The following is a 22,266-nucleotide window of genomic DNA, read 5'->3' on the forward strand; positions in this document are numbered from 1 at the left end:
GAAGGGAATGGCTACCCACTCCAGGATTCTGGCCTGGAGAATTCCGTGGACTGTATAGTCCATGGGGTCGCAGAGTCAGACACGACTGAGCGACTTTCACTTTCAGTGATAAAGAACCCGCCTGCCAATTCAGGAGATGTGAGTTTGACCCCTGGGTCAGGTAGATCTCCTGGAAGAGGAAATGGCAGCCCACTCCAGGATTCGTGCCTGGGAAATCCCACGGGCAGAGGCGCCTGGCGGGCTACATACAGTCCGCAGAGAGACACAGCTGATGACTGAGCACAGGCATAGGATAGTCCGTGAAATTTCGTCCCGCTTCCAGACATCCCGTTGGGCACGTGAATCAATTCATGATGCACTGGTGCTTTGAACTAGCCGCAGGCTTGACTCTGAGGTACATGCTCAGATGCCCTTCTTGATAAAGCGTTACTCAGACATCCTGTTGGAGCACAGGATGTCACTTGTATGGTGAGGTACCAAGAGCATATATGACTCTATTGTAAAGTTTCCTATGTTCTAAGTGACCCGATAATTGACTTTTGAAGAATGGGGTTAAGTTACTGAACAAGTAACACAACCTACATATAATCCAAACTCAACTCCTGCCTTCCCTGTGTCATTGTCCCTCATGGGCAGGGCACTCTCTGTCACTGTTGTGGTCTGACGTCCCTCTGCAAGTAGCTTCCGCTTCTCATTTCCCTTGGTATTTTGTTTTACAAAGGTAAGGAGTGGTATTTCTGTGTGTGCAAAAGTTATGTTGATTTATGCAGTTGTCCCATGGTTCCTGGCCAGCAATATTAAAAGCAGTGTGGGAATTTTGGAAAATACTCAGGATTAAAATTAACTGGATTGCAGCCAGTACGTTTTTATGAGCGGATGAAGGCTGTCTTTCCCACAGCTCAGCTAATACCAGATTGTCGTGTTGCCCAAAATGACAAACATTCTGGAAAACATCTTCCTAAGGAGGAAAAAGATTTCAGTGCTTGAAATCGGGTCTCTTAATTGGTCGTATGAAGTGAAATGGCAGTTTCTGCCTGGTTTGGTTTGTGGGTCAGAAGGTTTCTCTGGTCGCTCCTAGGACAGCTTGTGGGACAGGTGCCACGTGCATCTGTCGTGGCTGACGGTGCTCTGCGGCTGATGGTGCTCCACGGCATCAGGGGAAGCGCGGTGTCCTGTGAGCCCGTGGGTCCGTGTGCCGCTGTTGTCTTCCTCAGCTCCGTGCTGCTGCGATGCCGCGCTATCTGTTCTGGGGAAGAGACGGATGATGAGACAGGATTGCTGGCTGTGAGTGTTGGCCTGAGTGTTTACCAAGCCCTGACATTGCTGCTCTTCTCTCCACCCTGGGCCCCTGCATGGTGGACCCCGTCATCATGCCTCTTGCCCTCATATGAGACAGACTGTGCCGACAGCGTCCGTGAGGTGTCTGGGGTCTGGGAGGGCGGTGGGGGCTCAGTGCGCAGTGCCGCCTCCAGTGGTAGCTCCGGGGCAGGGCACACTCTCTCAGAAGCCAGGCTCTGTTCTTCTCCGTGCATCCGGTCAAGCTGCGCGCGGTTTCATTGGTCCCAGTACTGCTGACCTTCCCTTTCATTCGTTGACCAGGGCGGTGTCTGCCAGCTTTCTCTGTTGCGAAGCTCCTCTTTTTCCCGCTGTGATTAATAAATACTTTCGTGGATAGGTACTTTGCAACCATGTATATCTTATTCCTCATCAAATTTTTAATCCATTTATTTATGTTCGACTCATGGTTTCCTGTGGAGTTAGAGTTATTCTGGGCTCATACGTACTTTGCCTGATTCAGCCCTGGGTTGTCATTTCTCCAAGGAGAATGATGTTGAAAAGCCAAAATCTGGACACTGGGAGTGCTTATTGCTTGTCGGGTGTTGCTGTCTGCAGGCCCTCTTACTGGACACGTTGCCATCTACATTCCTGTGTCTATTATACACCGATGGTTAAAGAGTACAGCCCGAGGCCTTAGTCCAGTTCAGCACCTAAACAGCTGTAAAGGTTAGTTTAGGGCTGGGGAGAGTGCTCCCACCTCTGGGGCTGCTCTGACCTGCTCTGTGTCATCCTGCTCTTCTCCTTTTCCAAATTGATGATGTCGACGTTGAGAGACCTGGTTCCCCTTACTCTTTTTTCTTTTCTCCTCTGGCCACACATTGTCGCGTCCCCAACCAGGGATCAAACCTGCACCCCTGCAGTGGAAGCAGTCTCAACCCCTGGGCTGCCCTGGAAGCCCCTCCCCTTACCTCTGATGTGCTTGCTTCTTATTCCTCAGAGTAACCAGCTTCCTGTGCTCCTGCCCCTCCCACGCGGGGCTCCTCACCACCTTCACCAGGCAGCATCCTTAACGGGCACCGTCTTGACTAGGCCTGGACTCTGGCACTCCGAGCCAGGCCACCCTCCCTGCTGTAGTCAGTGGCCTCTGCTTAGAATAAAATGACCAGTAGGTAGTTTGCGCTTGGCCCGGGAGAACTTTACATGCCTGACAGAAAGCCATGTATTTGGGTGTCTTTGAGCGCAGTGCCAAGGGCAGGTGCCTCGAGGGGATCCTGAAGGCTCTGTTGGAGAATGAGGCTTCCAGGTCAGGTGGCTCCTGTGTCTGCCTGTGTTCTGTTCATCCTCACATCCAGGCTGCCTCTGAGAGTCGGGAGAGGAGTTCCTGGACAGCTGTAAAGGTTAGTTCAGGGCTGGGGAGAGTGCTCCCGCCTCTGGGGCTGCTCGAAGCTGCAGGCCTTGCAGGCGACTCTGGTGCTCAGAGCAGTCTGGCTGCTCTTGATGCTCCGTGGACCTGGAGGAAAAGCCAGCTTGGTGGGCAGGACAGACAGGCACCAGCTGGAAACAAGTGGGTTACGGTGTGTCCTTTTGCTTCAGTTTTTAGGGATTGCTGTTCAGTTTTTTACATTGTGTATTTACATGGTTCCAAAGTCAAATCTGTAAAACAGTGTATTAAAAGAAGTCTAGCTTCTGCCCTCACCTGGTTCATCCCTGCCCTGTAGAGAACCATTGAGGAAGTTTTGTGGTTTATCTGTGCGTCACTGAACACTAAGCAGACACGCCTGTGTGTCTTGGTGTGTCTGGGTGTGTGTCGTATGCACGTTCGCCGTGAAGCCTTCTTCCCAGGGTGGACAGCAGCGTACAGCCTGCTCCTCGTCCTGCGTTCCGCACTCGTCAGTGGCCTGGAGACTGCCAGAGCAGCACCTGCCCTGCCCCTTGTCCCTTGTCAGATGGGCCACCTTGGGTTGGCCACTGATCACTCGGTCCCTCCTGATGAGCTTGTGGGTTGTCACCTGCCTGCAGCTGCTGTGGGTGCTGTTTTAATGGACTACCTCGCGTATACGGCTTTTCGGAGTTTCGCAGGTTTTACAGATTTCCCTCTGCAGGGATTGCTCCGTTTGGTATGACCCCAGAAATGGACAAGACTCCCTTTTTCTTTAAAGCCTGGTCAGGAAGCTTTTGCATTTTCCGCAGTCCAATAGGTAAGAAGTGATATCTCTCAGTAGTTTTAACGTGCGTTTCTGTTACGAGCAAGGCTAACCGTCCTTTCCTCTATCTCTGGCTCGTGTACCTGTTGATCTCCTTTCAGAAGGTCTTTATAGAGTAAGGATGTTAACCGTTCGTTACCTTTTCTCCAATTTTTCCCTTATTGCTGCTGTTTTTTTGGCATGAAAAAGGTTTTCTTTAATTTTCATGTTAAAAAACTTTGTTTTTATATCTTGTTCTGTTTGATCTTCCAAATGAACTTTATAATTGACTTATTTAGCTTCAGGGATGTTATTTTTATGTATTTATATTTATAATCAACTTATTTAGGTCTAGGAAGAGTATTTTCATTTATATTAATAAACTCAGTGATCTCTTAATGATGTTGGGTGTTCTTATCCAAGACTGTGGTATGTCTTGCTTGTGTCTGCTTTTGTGACTTTCAAAAAAATTTTTTTTTTCTAATTATAAAATACAGTTTTCCTCATGCAAACTTTGGACGCTTACTGTTACGTTTATGCTTAGCTATCTCACTTTAAAGTTTATTTTGCTGTTAGAAATGAAATGTTTGTCACTTTATCTTGTAACTTGTTTTTGTTTGCATATGTAAAGGCTATTGGTATAAAACCTGCTACTTCATTGCTTGTTAGTTGTGCTTTCATTAATTATTTAGGGCTTTCCAGACATAGTCATGTCCTCTGTAAGTAGGAAAAATTACCTCTTCCTTTCCAATTTTAATCAGCTAATTGCTTTCTGTTTAGTTGCACTAATACTTTAAAAGATAAACACGCCTTTAGAAATAGTGGGCCAGAAAGTGGGACGGTGTGTCTTGCTCCTGGCCAGGCTGCTGCTCATGTTTGTCCATTAGGTGAGATGCTGACTTCTGGGATGAGGAAATATTTTTCATCATGTTAAGGAAGTATTCTTCATATTCTATTTTATCAAGTGTTTTTAAACATGTCTAAGTGTTGAATTTTGTCATATGCTTCTTTTGCGTTTGAGAGACAATTACGGCTTTTTCCCCTACAGTTCAGTTCAGTTGCTCAGTCGTGTCCGACCTTTGAGACCCCATGGACTGCGGCACGCCAGGCCTCCCTGTCCATCACCAACTCCCAGAGTCCACCCAGACCCATGTCCGTTGAGTCGATGATGCCATCCAACCATCTCCTCTGTCATCCCCTTCTCCTCCTGCCTTCAGTCTTTCCCAGCATCAGGGTCTTTTCAAATGAGTCAGTTGTTCATATCAGGTGGCCAAAGTATTGGAGTTTCAGCTTCAGCATCAGTCCTTCCAGCGAATATTCAGGACTGATCTCCTTTAGGATGGACTGGTTGGATCTCCTTGCAGTCCAAGGGACTTTCAAGAGTCTTTTCCAACACCACAGTTCAAAAGCATCAATTCTTCAGTGCTCAGCTTTCTTTATAGTCCAACTCTCATGTCCATACACGACTACTGGAAAAACCATAGCCTTGACAAGACAGACCTCTTTGTTGGCAAAATAATGTCTCTGCTTTTTAATATGCAGTCTAGGTTGGTCATAACTTTTCTGCCAAGGAGTAACATCTTTTAATTTCTTGGCTGCAGTCACTACCCGCAGTGATTTTTGGAGCCCCAAAATACAAAGTCTGCCACTGTTTCCACTGTTTCCCCATCTGTTTGCCATGAAGTGATGGGACTGGATGCCATGATCTTCGTTTTCTGAATGTTGAGCTTTAAGCCAACTTTTTCACTATCCTCTTTCACTTTCATCAAGAGGCTCTTTAGTTCTTCTTCGCTTTCTGCCATAAGGGTGGTGTCATATGCATAGCTGATATCTGTTATTGATATTTCTCCCAGCAATCTTGATTCCTGCTTTTGCTTCTTCCAGCCCAGCGTTTCTCCTGATGTACTCTGCATATAAGTTAAATAAGCAGGGTGACAGTATACAGCCTTGGCGTACTCTTTTCCTATTTGGAACCAGTCTGTTGTTCCATGTCCAGTTCTAACTGTTGCTTCCTGGCCTGCATATAGGTTTCTTAAGAAGCAGGTCAGGTGGTCTGGTATTCCTATCTCTTGAGGAATTTTCCACAGTTTGTTGTGATCTACACAGTCAAAATCACTGCAGTTGGTGATTGGAGCCATGAAATTAAAAGACGCTTACTCCTTGGAAAGTTATGACCAACCTAGACTGCATATTAAGAAGCAGAGACATTACTTTGCCAACAAAGGTTCATCTAGTCAACAAAGGCTATGGTTTTTCCAGTAGTCATGTATGGATGTGAGAGGTGGACAATAAAGAAAGCTGAGCGCTGAAGATGGTTGATGGTTTTAAACTGTGGTGTTGAAGACTCTTGAGAGTCCCTTGGACTGCAAGGAGATCCAACCAGTTCATCCTAAAGATCTATCCTGGGTGTTCCATTAGAGGGACTGATGTTGAAGCTGAAACCCCAATACTTTGGCCACCTGATGCAAAGAGCTGACTCATTTGAAAAGACCCTGATGCTGGGAAAGATTGAAGACAGAAGGAGAAGGGGACGACAGAGGATGAGATGGTTGGATGGCATCACCAACTCGATGGACATGGGTTTGGGTGAACTCCAGGAGTTGGTGATGAACAGGGAGGCCTGGAGTGCTGCAGTCCATGGGGTCGCAAAGAGTCAGACACGACTAAGTGACTGAACTGAACTGAACTGAACACAGTCAAAGGCTTTGGCATAGTCAATAAGGCAGAAATACATGTTTTTCTGGAACTCTCGTGCTTTTTCAATGATCCAGCGGATGTTGGCAATTTGAACTCTGGTTCCTCTGCCTTTTGTAAATCCAGCTTGAACATCTGGAAGTTCACAGTTTGTGTATTGTTGAAGCCTGGCTTGGAGAATTTTGAGCACCATTTTACTAGTGTGTGGGATGAGTGCAATTGTGCAATAGTTTGAGCATTCTTCGGCATTGCCTTTCTTTGGGACTGGAATGAAAACTGACCTTTTCCAGTCCTGTGGCCACTGCTGAGTTTTCCAAATTTGCTGGCATATTGAGTTCAGCACTCTCACAGCATCATCTTCCAGGATTTGAAATAGCTCAACTGGAATTCCATCACCTCCTCTAGCTTTGTTCATAGTGATGCTTCCTAAGACCCACTTGACTTTACATTCCAAGATGTCTGGCTCTAGGTGAGTGATCACACCATTGTGATTATCTGGGTTGTGAAATCTTTTTGGTATAGTTCTGTGTATTCTTTCCATCTCTTAGTATCTTCTTCTGTTTGGTCCATACCATTTCTGTCCTTTATCGAGCCCATCTTTGCATGAAGTGTTCCCTTGGTATCTCTGATTTTCTTGACGAGATCTCTAGTCTTTCCCATTCTGTTGTTTTCCTCTATTTGCACTGATCGCTGAGGAAGGCTTTCTTAATTCTCCTTGCTATTCTTTGGAACTCTGCATTCACATGGGTATATCTTTCCCTTTCTTCTTTGCTTTTCACTTCTCTTCTTTTCACAGCTATTTGTAAGGCATCCTCAGATGGCCATTTTGCTTTTTTGCATTTCTTTTTCTTGCTCCCTGTCTCCTGTACAATGTCACAAACCTCCGCCCATAGTTCATCAGGCACTCTGTCAGATCTGGTCCCTTAAATCTATTTGTCACTTCTACTGTATAATCGTAAGGGATTTGATTTAGGTCATACCTGAATGGTCTAGTGGTTTTCCCTACTTTCTTCAATTTCAGTCTGAATTTGGCAATAAGGAGTTCATGATCTGAGCCACAGTCAGCTCCCGGTCTTGTTTTTGCTGACTGAATAGAGCTTCTCCATTTTTGGCCGCAGAGAATATAACCAATCTGATTTCGGTATTGACCATCTGGTGAGGTCCATGTGTAGAGTCTTCTCTTGTGTTGTTGGAAGAGGGTGTTTGCTATGACCAGTGCGTTCTTGGCAAAACTCTTAGCCTTTGCCCTGCTTCATTTTGTACTCCAAGACCAAATTTGCCTGTTATTCCACGTGTTTCTTGACTTCCTGCTTTTGCTCCAGTTCCCTATAACGAAAAGGACATCTTTTTTGGCTGTTAGTTCTAAAAGGTCTTGTAGGTCTTCATAGAACCATTCAACTTCAGCTTCTTCAGCATTACTGGTTGGGGCATAGACTTGGATTACCATGATATTGAATGGTTTGCCTTGGAAATGAACAGAGATCATTCTGTCATATTTGAGATTGCATCCAAGTACTGCATATTCTGACTGTTTTGTTGACTGTGATGGCTTCTCCATTTTTTCTGAGTGATTCTTGCCCACAGCAGTAGATATATAATGGTCATCTGAGTTAAATTCACGCACTCAAGTTCATTTTAGTTTGCTGATTCCTAAAATGTCGACGTTCATTCTTGCCATCTCCTGTTTAACCACTTCCAGTTTGCCTTGACTCATGGACCTAACATTCCAGGTTCCTATGCAATGTTGCTCTTTACAGCATCGGACCTTGCTTCATCACCAGTCACATCCACAGCTTTTCCCCTTAGTTCTGTGAATATGATGGATTATGTTAATAGAGTTTCTGATATAGGAACCACCCCTGGAATAACCCCCACGAGGTCATCGTGTGTTGCTGTCTTAATGTGTTTGGAGTCCCTTTGCTGACGTTTAATTGGAGGTTGTAAGTTGATGCTCCTAAGTGCAGGTCACTGATAAGTTTTCTTTATGGTATGACCTTTGTTTGGTTTGGGGTTTATTCTGTTGTTCATTGCATAAGATGAATTTGGGAATTGTCCTTCTTTATCTTTGTTTGAAATAGTTAAAATAGCCGTGGGATTGTTGGGTCTTCACAGGTTTGAAAGAATTCCCTTAGAAGTTTTCTTGTGTGAGAGGATCCCAAGGTTCTGAGCTACCGTGGTGCCTGCTGGGAGTCATGGGTCCACTGTGAGCAGGGGATGCTCCGGTGCTTGGGTGTCGGGCCGTCCCTGCAGGTGCGGTCGGGATCTGCCGACCATGCTGGCCTGACTCTCTGTGTGTCTCTCTGCAGGTATGGGGCGGACGTCGATGTCAACCACCACCTGACTCCTGACGCCCAGCCCCCTTTCTCACGGAGGCTCACCTCCTTGGTGGTCTGCCCGCTGTACATCAGCGCTGCCTACCACAACCTGCAGTGCTTCAAGCTGCTGCTGCAGGCGGGGGCGAACCCGGACTTCAACTGCAACGGCCCCGTCAACACGCAGGGCTTCTACAGGGGCTCGCCCGGCTGCGTCATGGACGCCGTCCTGCGTCATGGCTGCGAGGCGGCCTTTGTCAGCCTGCTGGTGGAGTTTGGAGCCAACCTGAACCTGGTCAAGTGGGAGTCCTTGGGCCCAGAGTCGAGAGGCAGGAGGAAGGTGGACCCTGAGGCGCTGCAGGTCTTTAAAGAAGCCAGAAGTAAGTGGCCTTAATTCAGCTCTGCCTGGCTGTCTCTTTAAACTGGTTGAATGAACCAAGTTGCAGAATGAAAAAAACCTCCTAATTAGCACCTGGTCAGAACCTTCAGGTAGGATTAGGAATTTTTTAGAATGGTCTTCCGGATTAGTTTCTTTTTAAATTCCTGGACACCAGGGGTTAATAGCAAGGAATCTATAAAAATACACGTTCTCAGAGTTCCTGGGATTATGTTCTCTTTACTCCTTCGCTCTACTCTGTGATCTGAAATTCTTTCACTGTTGCGTTTATGGCTTTTAAGTGTTTGCTTTACAATAGATTTCAAGTTTTTCCTTCTCTGGGGCGCCTGACTCCCCCTTCTTCAATTCCACTCAAATACCATCATTCTGGATTGTGAACTAAGCCTGATTTTTGCTAGAATTAAGTCTGAGGTTTGCTTATTTATGAAGAAGGGCTCTGCCAGGGAATTAAGTTGATGGACAGGGAGTCTGGGGTTCATCCATGGTGTGGTCTCATTATCATTCTCCGGGACTCAGGAGCTGACCCTCTTTCCTGCCTGGGTCTTGAGCGCCTCTGAGTGACCACCCTTCCCCCCCAGTCCCTTACCTCTTGAGAACTTCTGTGTGTTGTGTTCTTGTTACTGGCTTTCCCTAAAGCGGTCATTAAAACCCGCTCCTGTTGAGAGTTGGTGCTGGTCAGCTGGAGCCACACTGATAGTTGGGCTGCCTGTGTTCATGCCTGTTGCACAAGGCAGAGACAGTGAGGCTTTTCTTCACCCAGAGTAAAATGATCAGCCTACCCTCCTCTATTGCTTGGTCTGTCCCCCTCAAACCCCTCTGGAGCTTCTGGGGTAGACCAAGAGCAGAGGCTGACAGAGGGCAAGGATCAGGGCTCATAGTGGTCAGCTCTCGTTTCTCTGCCTAGGGAACTCAGCAGAGGTGAGCAGATGCTTGGATAGTGAAGATTGTGCTCCTTGTGCTGATGAAGGAGCAGGTAACAGGCCTTTGTCACCAGAGCTGGCTCGCCTCTGAAATTGGGATGCTGGCAGCAAGCATTGTTGTGTCCTGCCTGCCGTCCCCACCAGCCTCTGGTCCGAGCGATAGGGGAGAAACTGGATTAACCCCCCCACTTCCTCTGTCTCTCCCTTTCCTCCCACCCATTCCAGGTGTCCCCAGGTCCCTGCTGAATCTGTGCCGTGTGGCTGTGAGAAGAGCACTCGGCAAATACCGCCTCCATCTGATCCCCTCGCTGCCTCTGCCAGACCCCATAAAAAAGTTTCTGCTTTACGAGTAGAATTCTGGAGCGGCGTTGATTGCAGTGAAGAGGCGGCAGTGACCTGCCGTGCAAGTTGACACCGACTCTCGCCCCGTGACCATGTCCTGTGCTGCCGAGTCCCGCCTGGCTGCAGGTGAAGCAGGACCAGCCTTGTCCCCCCGGACTGTGTTCTCTCTCAGGCGTTTGGGCATCGGACAGTCTTGGGGTCAGTATCTGTGTCAGCCGGGAGGCTCCTACACAACTTTATTTTGTGCTTCCTCAGTCTGTTTGGAAATTAATGCAGTGGGCCTTGAAATGTGAGCAAGTTGGGACCGCTGATATCCTGGAGGTCCTCAAGCTGGAGGTCTGCTGATATCCTGAGTAGAGAGGACTGGCATCTTCCAGACTGCTTCTGGGTTCACATCTCAACTTGATGGCTTGATTGCAGTCAAATGAAAAAGGGAGTTTTGGTAAAAAAGCAGAGTACAGAGACACAGTTCCTGAACTTGTGAGTTTGTGTTCCCAGCTCCTGGGTTGAATATGTGATGTTTACACACACACACACACACACACAAACACACACACACATGCTTTCCTTGCCACCTCAGTGTTCTCTCCATGTGGTGGGGGCGTCATGTCAGTTGGCTTCATTCAAGGATGGTTTCCTGGCCACTTGGGTTGGCTTTACTGTCTCAAGGTCCGTACCTACAGTGTTCACAGTCTCTTTAGGTAATGCTCAGAGCTCGACACCTAGCCCCATACCCAGCTGTGCCCAGCATCATGCCAACAGGTCTCACGAGTTCTCTGCCATTTCACTCTGGGGAGCTTCCAGAAGTCCGCTGATTTCAGGAGGCCCACTGCCTCCACTTGGACCAAGGACCGTCCAACAGCATCCACTGCCAGTTCTAACAGAAGTCCACGCATGCACTGCGAAGTAGAAACTTGACTCGTCTTCTGGGTGGTTCAGAGCTTTCAGTTCCGTGGTGTCCTGTGGACAGAACATCTTGTGTTTGGCTGATTGTGCTTCACTTGTTTGGACCTGATGTCTTGGTAGTTGCTCCTAGAACTGAACAGGGAGATAACAGTGAGGTTAGAGGTCTCCTGTGGCCTGCCGGGGGCTAGGGGAGGGAGAGAACTGAGCTGGGTTATCACCCATCAGCTCGGCTGTGGGCAGGGCTGCGTGGCCAGACGTGTGTCATGCTGGCACAGGTGGGCCAGTGGCTGCCTCTTTGAAGCGTCCAGGTGCTGTTGTTTGCAGGGAAATCACATCTGGTTGTTGAGGCCTCAGGACCATTGTGTGGATCCATGGAAAGTGTTTAGAACTGGGCAGATTTCACATCTGTGTTTAGCTTTTCTGTAGCAGTTGAACAAATGATATGGGTTTATTTAATTATCAGCATTGTTGTGTGTCTTCACTGACCAGACCGGCCTCCGTGATTGAGGCTGGAGTTCTGAGTCTGCCTCCTGGCGTTGATGGACGTGTGTTGGAAGCCAGGCCGGCCCATTTGCACATGAATGAATTCTGAGGGGAGAGAAGTCATCGGTGATTCAGAGGGGAAGATGCAGCCACTGGAGTTTGTTGCAAGCTGAGGCCGCGGCCGCGGCCTTGGGGGCTCAAAAGCGGGCTGTGTGCTGCCGCTCTTGGCTGCGAACCTGCTGGGTGGGTTGGATTCAGAGCTCGGGGTCCCACCTGCAGCAGGAGAGGCGTCCTGAGAGAGGAGGGGCCGTGGGCGGGTGGCAGATGGTGCCTTTGCCACCAAATCCGAGCACTGTGGGGCTTTGGTCCGGGAGAGCGATAGTGTGCCGGTGGCCCTCGTGGTGGGACTCTCCGGCTCTGGGCAGTGGCTTCCATCGCAGCTGTTGGGGGAGGGCTCTCCCTCGTATAGGGCAGGGTTGTAGGATAGCTGGAGCCTCTGGAGAGGGGCGGAGCCACAGGAGGGGGCCGAGCTGCCAGCGGGGGGGCGGAACCACTGGAGGGAGTGTCCCTGGGGCGCAAGGCAGCACGTCCCCTTCTCAGTCTGGCTAGAGGAGTCTCAGGAGCAGCTCACTCACCTCACTTTGTGCTCCGGCAGCTGCCCCTTGGCTTGGATTCCCTTCCCGGGGGCCGTGCTGCAGGCTCACGGGACCCTGTGTGCCCTGCTGGGCATTGTCTGCAGGGGTTTGTTAGGGACAGAGCCTCCCTGGGGTAGGAGGTGACTGTTCACAGACCTGGAAAGCAGCACCCGGGGCGCTGCTAGGCAGGAGTGTTGGGCTGCCTGGAGGCGGGGTCCCCTGGCTGGCGCGGTGGAGTGGCTGTCAGGCTGCTGTGCAGGGTGATGTGAGTGCAGGACTTGTTTCTGGGGGGTGGAACCATTTTTCTGGGGTCTCTCTAGAAGGACTGGACTGAGTTGATCCTCACTGTTGGGCCTGGCCCAGACCTCGCCAGGGAGGGACTGGGACTGGGGAGGGGTTGAGCCAGGGAGTGGGGGGCCCCGCACCGTGTGCCCCAGAGCATGGTGGGCTCAGGGCCAGTTGTCCTTTATAGAAGCAGGTTGACTTTCTGTGTCCAGCCAGCCTTTAGATAATTTTTTCAGACTCCCAGCAACTGAGGTTCAGCCTCTAGCTTGAAATTCCATACATGCCACACATGACTCTGAAAACAGCATAGCTATGTACTTAGGGCCATTTCTTCTTGTTTTGAGCCTCACGTTACTAAAGCTCCCTTTTTCTGTTGTTGGCAGGGATAGGTAGGGTACAGGCTAGGAAGGAATCACTCTCTCCACAGAGCACTTTATAAAAGCCCAGTCTCCAAACCCTGGGGTGCCCACTGCCATGTAGCCAGGAAATACAGACCTGGGTGATGAGGTTGTGGTCCAGAGCACTGTGCCCATGGGGCATGACAAACCGATGGGCAGGAGCCGGGGCCCCCAGCCTGGCTCAGGAGTGTCCTCACTTGCTCGGTCACCTGAGGGCCGTTGGGCCGAAGGAATCCTGTGCTCAGGGCCTCGGCTGCAGTGGACGGGTGGGGCTGGACCTGGGGAGGTGGGGCAGCGCTGAGACCTCTGAGAGGGTTCCGCTTTGGCGTCCTTCTGGGAGTTCTGAATGTATTTTCAAAACCCATCAGTGTCATAGGTATCTGTGCCTTTTCATATTATTTCTGGTATTTATGTATTTATTTATTTATGCCCTGCCTTGTTCCAGGAAAGGGTTCAAGGTTGTCATGCTTAGTTTTGATGTTCTCTTTTGACGTTTGATAAGTTTTAGTCAACAAGCGCTTGTTAAACAGGACGTTTTAAAAAGAAAGGACAGTTTCTTTCTTTTTCAACACAATTTCCTCATGTTGAATATGGTTCTGTTATCAGACCTACGTGCCATCATTTTTCCCCTTTCTTCTGTGAATTGACTCTTCAAGTGGAAGGTTCATGCAGCGGTGTAAGAGAGGAGCCTGCAGGCAAGGTTGGACCGAGGCAGGGAAAGTCCGCCTTGGAGAAGAATGCTCTTCTGTGCTGAGCTGCCTCCTGCCTGGCCCTGAGCAGGCCTGGCCCTGGGGAGGCCACCTTCTGACGGCAGGGCCGGCCATTCCTTTCTTGTGGGGCTCTCATGAGGACACATGGGAGAATGTCTGCGAAAGCACTGGGCACTTGAGCCGTCCTGGTGGCGTGTCAGCGGTGTCTCTGTGCGCGTGGTCCTTCTTCTCGGCGGATGTGCCTTTGAGGTGGTGGCGGCCTGTGGCCTTGCTGGTCGCCTGGGCTTTGTGCCCGGGGGACGGTGAGAGTCGTGGCAGCCGTGACACAGGCGTCCCGCGCAGGTAGAAGGGCAGGGACGCGCGTGGAGTCACAGGGGAAGCCAGGTGTGCTCCATTTAGAGGGTTGTCTTAGTCTGAGATACGTTCTTCCTAATTTGGGTGATGAAATGTCCTTTTATGTAACGAAGGTGATAATTGAGGGCGACATTGTTGGTTTTTTTAATGCACCTGGCTGCAGAATAAAATGTTGGCTGCCCTTCGTCAGATCCCAGAACTTCTTTTTAAGTTGGCCAGGCTCTGAGACCCAGCGTCGGGACCCACAGTCTGTCTATAGCCTGTGTTCACGACTGAGGAGTTCGTCCTGGAGTCTCCAGCGGCCTGTCCGCAGCTGAAGGAGAGCCCGTGGCTCTGCTGCCTGGTGGTCCGGGGACAGGCCCTGTGGTCACTGGGAGGATCAGGAGCGCGTGCTTGTGTCTGTGATGACAGCGCCATCCCTGTGGTGGTGGGCCTCTGGCCACCCCTGAAGGACCCTCCCAGGAAGCTAGCGTGGCTCCTCAGTGGGGCTGCCGCTCACCCTGGGCACCTGAGGCACCCCAAGGCTTGGCGCTGGCGGTGGGGTGGGCCTTCTGGTGCCAGGGCTCAGGCTCTTCCCCTGCCCCTGGGGCCGCCTGCCAGGCACTCAGCGGCTGGGCCTGAGGGGCCTGGGTGCCCCACTAGCTCGGCGCTGTCTCCTGGAAGTGTCTCATTCGGCCGCCTGACATCTCTCTCTCGCTCACTGGGGCCTCACTCTCCTTCTCACGCTCCCCGCCCTCCAACCTGACTCCTTTGATGTGGAATAAAATGACTGAAATGCACACGAGTGGTCAGTGGGATCCTGTCCTCGGAGAGTTCCGTGGGAGGGACATGCAGGTTCTGAAGTGCAGTAGTCTGTGGAACATACACCGTAAATTGTAGGGAGATGGTTGGATGGGGAAGTGAGTGAGGGTGGAGGTGGCTTCTGTTGCCTTAACTCATGCTCAGTGTCTGGAGGGCACGAGGGTCCTTTCTTTTGGACCTCAGGCCTCTACCACGCGATATGTGCGTGTGCATGTGTCCAGGTCCGTGTGGTGTCTGAGCATGGCCCTCCCGGGTGTTAGCACCTCAGTTTGCTGCTGTGGTTTAGCCGCCAGCACCCCTGTGCCTCCCTGCAGTGTTTGCCAGCCCCCGTGATTTCTGTCTGGTGTTGGGCCTGTGCGGTGTGACACGCACTGGAGCCCACGTGCTGCAGGAGCACTGGCATCAGCTCTGGGTCTTCCCTTTCTCTTTGGTAGTGACCGCGCTTGTCTGCAGCAGCTGGGACCATGGCTGTTGCTGCCCTTGGGCCTGGTTAGGAGCTTTCAGAAATGGGATGGACATCTTTGGCAGGTTATTGTAACTGTAATGAATGCTTTACTCCCTGTTGACTCCCCCCAAATGCCTTAATTCTGTGTACTGTTTATCTCATTGGAGAGAAGAATTGATCACGTGGTATCTTTGTATATGCACTTCAGGTAGAGACAGTGGCTCTCCAGAGTTTCTCATGGTTTGCAGAGAGGGCCATCTGTAAATGGGAGTCTAACCGGCTTCTTTCCCCTGCTCTGGGGGCCCCCAGTGCCCCCGGGAGGCGCTCATAGTGCTGCATAGGTTTAAACTGGGATGAGCCTGTTTCACTTTGTGGGTTTTTAGTCTGAAGAGAAAGTGCCCCTAAAGTGTCTGAAACACATGGCTCTCCATCGTGGTGACACTGTCCTACAGCGCTCTCTTGGGTAGGGAGGTGGTGGGGACTGTGTCATATGTGACTTATTTTGACAGTGGGAGGGTGAGTTGTGAAGCTTTGGGAATGAATGAACTAAATAAAGCGTTTATTCATTTCTCCATGACTCCATGGCATGTCTCTGTATTTGCTATTAATATTTCAGATATTTTCTTTGTTCCTCATACCAGTCCCTAAGGCCCATCTGTAGACGTACACCTCTCCTGCTCTGCTGAAAAATGGCCTCACTTTCTGTCTCAAAAACCAGCTGCCCGTGTGGCAGGGATTGCTGGTTATCCTCCACTATCCATTGTCTATGTCTGTGATAGCAGAATCCAGTTACAGCTGGAGACTTGAATCCTCTGAATAAAGTCTTCACTTCCCAGACTTCTTATAACTAGATGTGGCTGTTCATCATAGTTCCTTCCTGAAATCCCATTAAAATTACAGGGAATTTTAATTTTTTAAAAAAGCGTAAATCCACTAAGATGCCTATAAATGGCAACAAAGTTTTGGAAACTCTCAAGAAAATAGATGAATGGTAAGTGACTTAGAAGTGCCTGAGAAAACGACATCGTAGGAAAGAAACGAGAACAGTTGAGAACATGGTGTTACTGCAGAGCTCTGGGAAGCTCTGGGGCTGGCAGTTCCAGGCGCCTCTGGAAGTGGATGTGAGGGGTGAAGGCAGCAGGACTGGCCAAAAGCCAGTTTGGAAGCAGCTGTAAGTCTCCACTGCATACAGTCGGGCACTTGTCGCTGCCCTAGCCCATTGGGAGCAGAGACATCAGAGTTCAGGATGTAAAGTCCTCAGCTTAGGAAATAGGCCGTGTCCTCCAGGCAGGAAATAAAGGAGAAGGAGGCTTCTTAAGGAGTCTCACCAACCTGAAAGGAAACACTCAAAAGATAGCAATACTGAATGGGACCAAAGAAAATCATCCAGTGGATTACCGGTAAAGAATTCAAGAGAATTCTGAGAATGAAGGCTGTGTTCCCAGATTACAAGGACCAGCTAGAACTAACCATGGCCCGTGACCAGCCCTGACACATCACTGTGGGGTTCCAGATCACTGGGGAGAAAAGATTCTATAACTCGGGTTCCCAACCTCTGGGACCAGCCTGCGGCCTGTTAGGAGCCGGCTGCGCAGCAGGAGGTGAGTGGCAGGTGAGCGAGCAAAGCCTCACCTGTATCTGCGGCTGCTCCCATCACTGGCATTACCACTTGAGCTCTGCCTGCTGTCAGCTCAGAGGAGGCATTAGAGTCTCACAGGAGCTCAAACCTTACTGTCAACTGTGCATGCAAGGGATCCAGGTTGCATACTTCTCGTGAGGCTCGCCACCCCTGTGTGCGCACCCCTGTGCCTCCACCATCTGTGGAAAAATTGTCTTCCACAACTGGTTTCTGGTGCCAAAAAGGTTGGGGACTGCTGCTATAACTTCCGGAGAGAACAGGACGTACACAGGTTGAGTGAGTTGAGTTCAGTCACTCAGTTGTGTCCACCTCTGCGATCCCATGGACTGCAGCACACCAGGCCTCCCTGTCCATCACCAGCTCCCAGAGTCCACCCAAACCCATGTCTATTGAGTCGGTAATGCCATCCAACCATCTCATCTGCTGTCTTCCCTTCTCTTCCCGCATTCAGTCTTTCCCAGCATCAGGGTCTTTTCCAACAAGTCACTTCTTTGCGTCAGGTGGGCCAAAGTGTTAGAGCTTCAGCTTCAGCCTCAGTCCTTCCAATGAATATTCAGGATTGATTTCCTTTAGGATGGACTGGTTGGATCTCCTTGTAGTCCAAGGAACTCTCAAGAGTCTTCTCCAGCACCACAGTTCAAACACATCAATTCTTTGGGGCTCAGCCTTCTTCATGGTCCAACTCTTACATCCATACACGACTACTGGAAAAACCATAGCTTTGACTAAATGGACCTTTGTTGGCAAAGTAATGTCTCTGCTTTTTAATAGGCTGTCTAGGTTGGTCCACGGAGCAAGTGTGTTTTAATTTCACGGCTGCAGTCACCCTTTGAAGTGATTTTGGAGCCCCCCCAAATAAAGTCTGTCACTGTTTCCATTGTTTCCGCATCTGTTTTCCATGAAGTGATGGGATCAGATGCCATGATCTTAGTTTTCTGAATGTTGAGTTTTAAGCCAACTTTTTCACTCTCCTTTTTTACTTTAATAAAATTCTTCACTTTCTGCCATAAGTGTGGTGTCATCTGCATATCTGAGGTTATTGATATTTCTCCCGGCAATCTTGATTCCAGCTTGTGCTTCATCCAGTCCAGCATATCTCATAATATACTCTGCATATAAGTTAAACAAGCAGGGTGACAATATACAGCCTTGACATACTCCTTTCCTGATTTGGAACCGGTCTGTTCCATGTCCAGTTCTAACTGTTGCTTCCTGACCTGCATACAGATTTCTCAAGAGGCAGGTCAGGTGGTCTGGTATTCCCATCTCTTGAATTTTCCACAGTTTATTGTGATCCACACAGTCCAAGGCTTTGACATAGTCAGTAAAGCAGATGTCTTTTTTGAACTCTTGCTTTTTCGATGATCCAGCGGATGTTGGCAATTTGATCTCTGGTTCCTCTGCCTTTTCTAAATCCAGCTTGAACATCTGGAAGTTTACGGTTCACATACTGTTGAAGCCTGACTTGGAGAATTTTGAGCATTACTTTGCTATCATGTGAGATGAGTGCAATTGTGCGGTAGTTTGAGCATTCTTTGGCATTGCCTTTCTTTGGGACTGGAATGAAAACTGGCCTTTTCCAGTCCTGTGGCCACTGCTGAGTTTTCCAAATTTGCCGGCATATTGAGTGCAGCACTTTCACGGAATCATCTTTTAGGATTTGAAATAGCTCACCTAGAGTTCCATCACCTCCACCAGCTTTGTTTGTAGTAAGGCCCGCTTGACTTCGCATTCCAGGTTGTCTGGCTCTAGGTGAGTGATCTCTGGGTTGTGAAGATCTTTTTTTGTATAGTTCTTCTGTGTATTCTTGCCACCTCTTCTTAATACCTTCTGCTTCTGTTTGGTCCATATCATTACTGTCCTTTATCATGCCCATTTTTGCATGAAACGTTCCCTTGGTGTCTTTAATTTTCTTGAAGAGATCTCTAGTCTTTCCCATTTTATTGTTTTCCTCTGTTTCTTTGCATTGGGGACTGAGGTTATCAGGACACAGGTTATCAGGAATCAAAATAGCTTTAGACCCCTCAAATGTGACATTGGACAAGAGAGGAATCAGACCTTTCAGAATCCTCAGAATTTGGAAGGAAATACATATAAAAGTCATGCTAAAGACTTGTAGTTTTTTGAAAATGTCTGTTCCACTCACCCTTTCTTAAGAAACTTAGAGGATGTTCTCTTCTAGACGAAAGAGTACACCAGGAAAGGAGAAAACCTAATATTCAGCAACTGTGGATCCAACACAAAAGAGGAAGGTGACTCCCAGGAGCATAGTGAAAGCTTCGGGGGTGGCAGCTGTGTGTCTAGTCCAAAGACAAGGAGCTGAGACCCCAGAGAAGACATCCTAGTTACTAGGATACCTGTCGTTTCTGAACATATTTAGGTAGGAGTTGGGAGTGGGTTATTAAGTACCTGAGAAACCAAGGGACATAACTCCAAGGAAAACAAAAGGTTGGAGAAGAAAGAAAAAGTTACTATGGTAATAGTAGCCGCCTCAGCTGTGATTAGTGTTCACATAGTCATACAACATCCACTTAACGACCATAAATGCTCTGGGGGTGGGAGGTGGGGTTGGAAGGGTGGGGACCTGTGTGTGAGTGAAAGCTAAAAAAGCAGAATTCATTACAACCAATGGCGGGCAGCAACAAAGCCCAGTGTTGCTTCTTTCTAAAGAAAATTGATACACCTCCATAGAAGGCAAAAAGGGCATTCAGTTCAGTTCAGTTCAGTTGCTTAGTCGTGTCCGATTCTTTGGACCCCATGGACTGCAGCAGGGCCAGGCCTGCCTGTCCATCACCAACTCCTGGAGCTTACTCAAACTCTTATCCATCAAGTCGGTGATGGCATCTAACCATCTCATCCTCTGTCATCCCCTTCTCCCGCCTTCAATCTTTCCCAGTGTCAGGGTCTTTTCCAAAAAGGCCATACAAGTCACTTAAAAATTTAGTAAGTTAGTTTAAGTGTTAGCTGCTCAGTTGTGCACGACTTTTTGCGATCCCATGGATGGCAGCCCACCAGGCTCCTATGTCCGCGAGATTTTCCAGACAAGGAGACTGGGGTGTGTTGCCATTCCCTTCTCCAGGGGATCTTCCCAACCCTGGGATCGAACCTGGGTCTCCTGCACTGCAGGCAGATTCTTTACTGACTGAGCTATAATTTAAGGGGCCATTTCATATATCACGTAAAAAGATAGGATATATTACAAACAACTTTATGATAGTAAATGTGAAAATGTAGAGGAAACGGACACATTCCCAGAAAAGTAGAACTCTTATGATGCTGGGAAAGATTGAGGGCAGGAGAAGAAGGGGACGACAGAGGATGAGATGGTTGGATGGCATCACCGACTCAATGGACATGGGTTTGGGTAAACTCTGGGAGTTGGTGATGGACAGGGAGGCCTGGAGTGCTGCAGTTCATGGAGTCGCAAAGAGTTGGACACGACTGAGCGACTGAACTGAACTGAATTTAAGGAGATGTTGGGACAGCCACCAGGGCGGCCACCACTGCAAGGAAGCGGTATTGGAGTCCTTACTGCGGAAATCGCAGCGCGTCTCCTTTAAGAGGAAGCGAAGCCCCGCCCCGTATGGAAACACCTCTACGCGCCGTTCAGGTAAATTCCCACCGGACCGGGGCTGGAAGGACCCAGGAGGGGCGTGTTCCCGTGCGTGCGGCTACGTGGGGGCGGGGCTTCCAGGGCGGTCCTCTGGTGACGCGGCCCGCTCCTGGGTCGGCCATGATCCCGGGTCCTGAGAGCTGGGTGGGGCCGTTGTGAAGGGTTCCCTGGCTGTAGGGCGCGTGCTCCCAGAGGCCGTGGGCCGGGCTTCTTCCAGGAGGGCTGGCCCCGGGCCTGCTTTGGGGAGGTGGGCCGGCGGGGACTTGCTCTTGCGGCCCCTTGCGGCCCCAGCGTGGCTGGTATAGAGCAGAGCGGAAGGCCGCTCCCCCGCGGGGCGCTTTTGTAAGAGTCTCAGGTCTGGACTCCCCCGCGCGTGTTGCCCGCGCAGGCCCGGCCCGTGCGGCCTGGAAGCCTCAGCTGGCCGGAACTACGGCGGGGAGGCGTATGGGAGAGGCTCCGGCCTCCTCCTCTCAGGCTCCAGAGCAGCGCGGCCGACTGAGCGGTAGCGGGCAGGAGAGGGCCTCGAGGCGGAGCGCTGTGGGGTGCACGTGTCAGAGACGGGTTCTCGGAGCGCCGCGGGCAGGGCGGCTGTTCACCCGTCTCCCTCGGACATAACAGCAGGTGTGAGGAAGCCCACGGCAGCCACACCGGGGGCAGGCGTGAGTGCAGTAGCTCCTGCCTCGTTTCGACACCAGAGAAGCCAGGCTGGAGAAGAGCCTTCTGAGCGCACGCCGTGGGAAGGATGCGTTCAGAGGGTACATGCTTTTTTGCCATCAGAAGCTTCATAGCAGAAAGGCCTGATGAATGCAGTAACTATCAGAGAATCTTCAGTCACATGTCTAAGCTCATTCAGCAGCAGGAAGTGTATACCAGAGAAAGCCTGTTTGAGTTCACGGAATGAAAGCTTTTTGCCAAAGGTGTGCCCCGATTTACACTGGAAAGTTCACAGCCCGGAAAAGCGCTAAGAGTGCAGCAAACGTGGGAAAGCCTCCTGCCCAAACGTCCAACTTGTGATGCCCAAAAGCCTGGTAGGTATGACCAGTGGAAGGAAGTTTGAAGCTGTAGGTCCAACCTCATTCACCCCTGGCAGGCTCACTCTAGATTAACCAGTAGCAGATGTGAGAAAATGTTCCGCAAAAGGCTTCACCTTGTGAAGCATCAGAAGTTCATGCCGGAGAAAGGCCTGAAGTATGCAGGGAACGTGTCTTCTCCAGCGGAAGAGGCCCTGTGTCAGCCACAGCTTTGATAGCCTTTGTGAAGATGCTGGAAGTTGAGCTTTATGTGGTCAGACGCCCACACAGGATATTCCTAAGGAGTGCTGCGTGCATGGGGAGCTTTCAGGTGCAGCAGCAGACTTGCTCACCTGGCTGGGGCTCTTGCCAGAGTTCTCTCACTGTCAGTGTCTGTGGCAGAAGCCATACCACTGCTGTGCTAGCTGGGAGGGACTTGTTACCTGTGATCCCTCGGGTCCCTGGAGGCCCCTATGAGCAGCTTGAGCACATGGATGGGCTGCATCCCTTTCCTGACTAGTTCAGGCATGGGTGTGACCTACATTGACCAGGAGGACCTCAGCCGGCCTCTCTCTGGCTCTTGGGATGGTTTTCGTTTTTTTCAGGGACACTGTTGTCCTCAGGTGGCTGGATAAATCTGTCCAGCTTTTGACTTAAACTTCCAGGGAACTCTCGCTTCCCATTATTATGCTGGAGTGGAAATAAAGACCTTGTTGTTTAAGCCACCTTGAGCCTGGGAATTTCTGCTTACTGTGTAGGGTGAGCTTAGAACAGAGTTGGGGGCTGCCAGCATTAAGGGTGTGGATGAGGGAGGGGAAAGAAAATGAGAGAACTCTACTTTTGGCCTGGTTTGTATTGCTG

The 22,266-nt window shown here is 49.9% G+C and overlaps 1 protein-coding gene across 3 annotated transcripts in view; it reads left to right on the plus strand.

Annotated features, from left to right (window-relative positions):
• The window catches only part of ASB1 (ankyrin repeat and SOCS box containing 1), an 87,187-nt gene that overhangs the window by 8,232 nt on the left and 56,689 nt on the right, over window positions 1–22,266 (plus strand). For 2 of the 3 annotated variants that reach the window (XR_008199103.1, XR_008199104.1), the window contains exons 4-5: window positions 8,462–8,847; window positions 10,010–10,606. Coding sequence is in view for 1 of the 3 variants with exons in the window: in XM_052636719.1 (XP_052492679.1) it covers window positions 8,462–8,847; window positions 10,010–10,137 (514 nt within the window). In the remaining 2 variants the exon portion in view is untranslated. Of the gene's footprint in view, window positions 1–8,461; window positions 8,848–10,009; window positions 15,823–22,266 lie in introns of those variants that run through there. The other variant, XM_052636719.1, reaches the window with a different exon arrangement.

This window comes from Budorcas taxicolor, chromosome 3 (assembly GCF_023091745.1).
Source record: "Budorcas taxicolor isolate Tak-1 chromosome 3, Takin1.1, whole genome shotgun sequence".
In the NCBI taxonomy this organism is placed as follows: Eukaryota; Metazoa; Chordata; class Mammalia; order Artiodactyla; family Bovidae; genus Budorcas; species Budorcas taxicolor.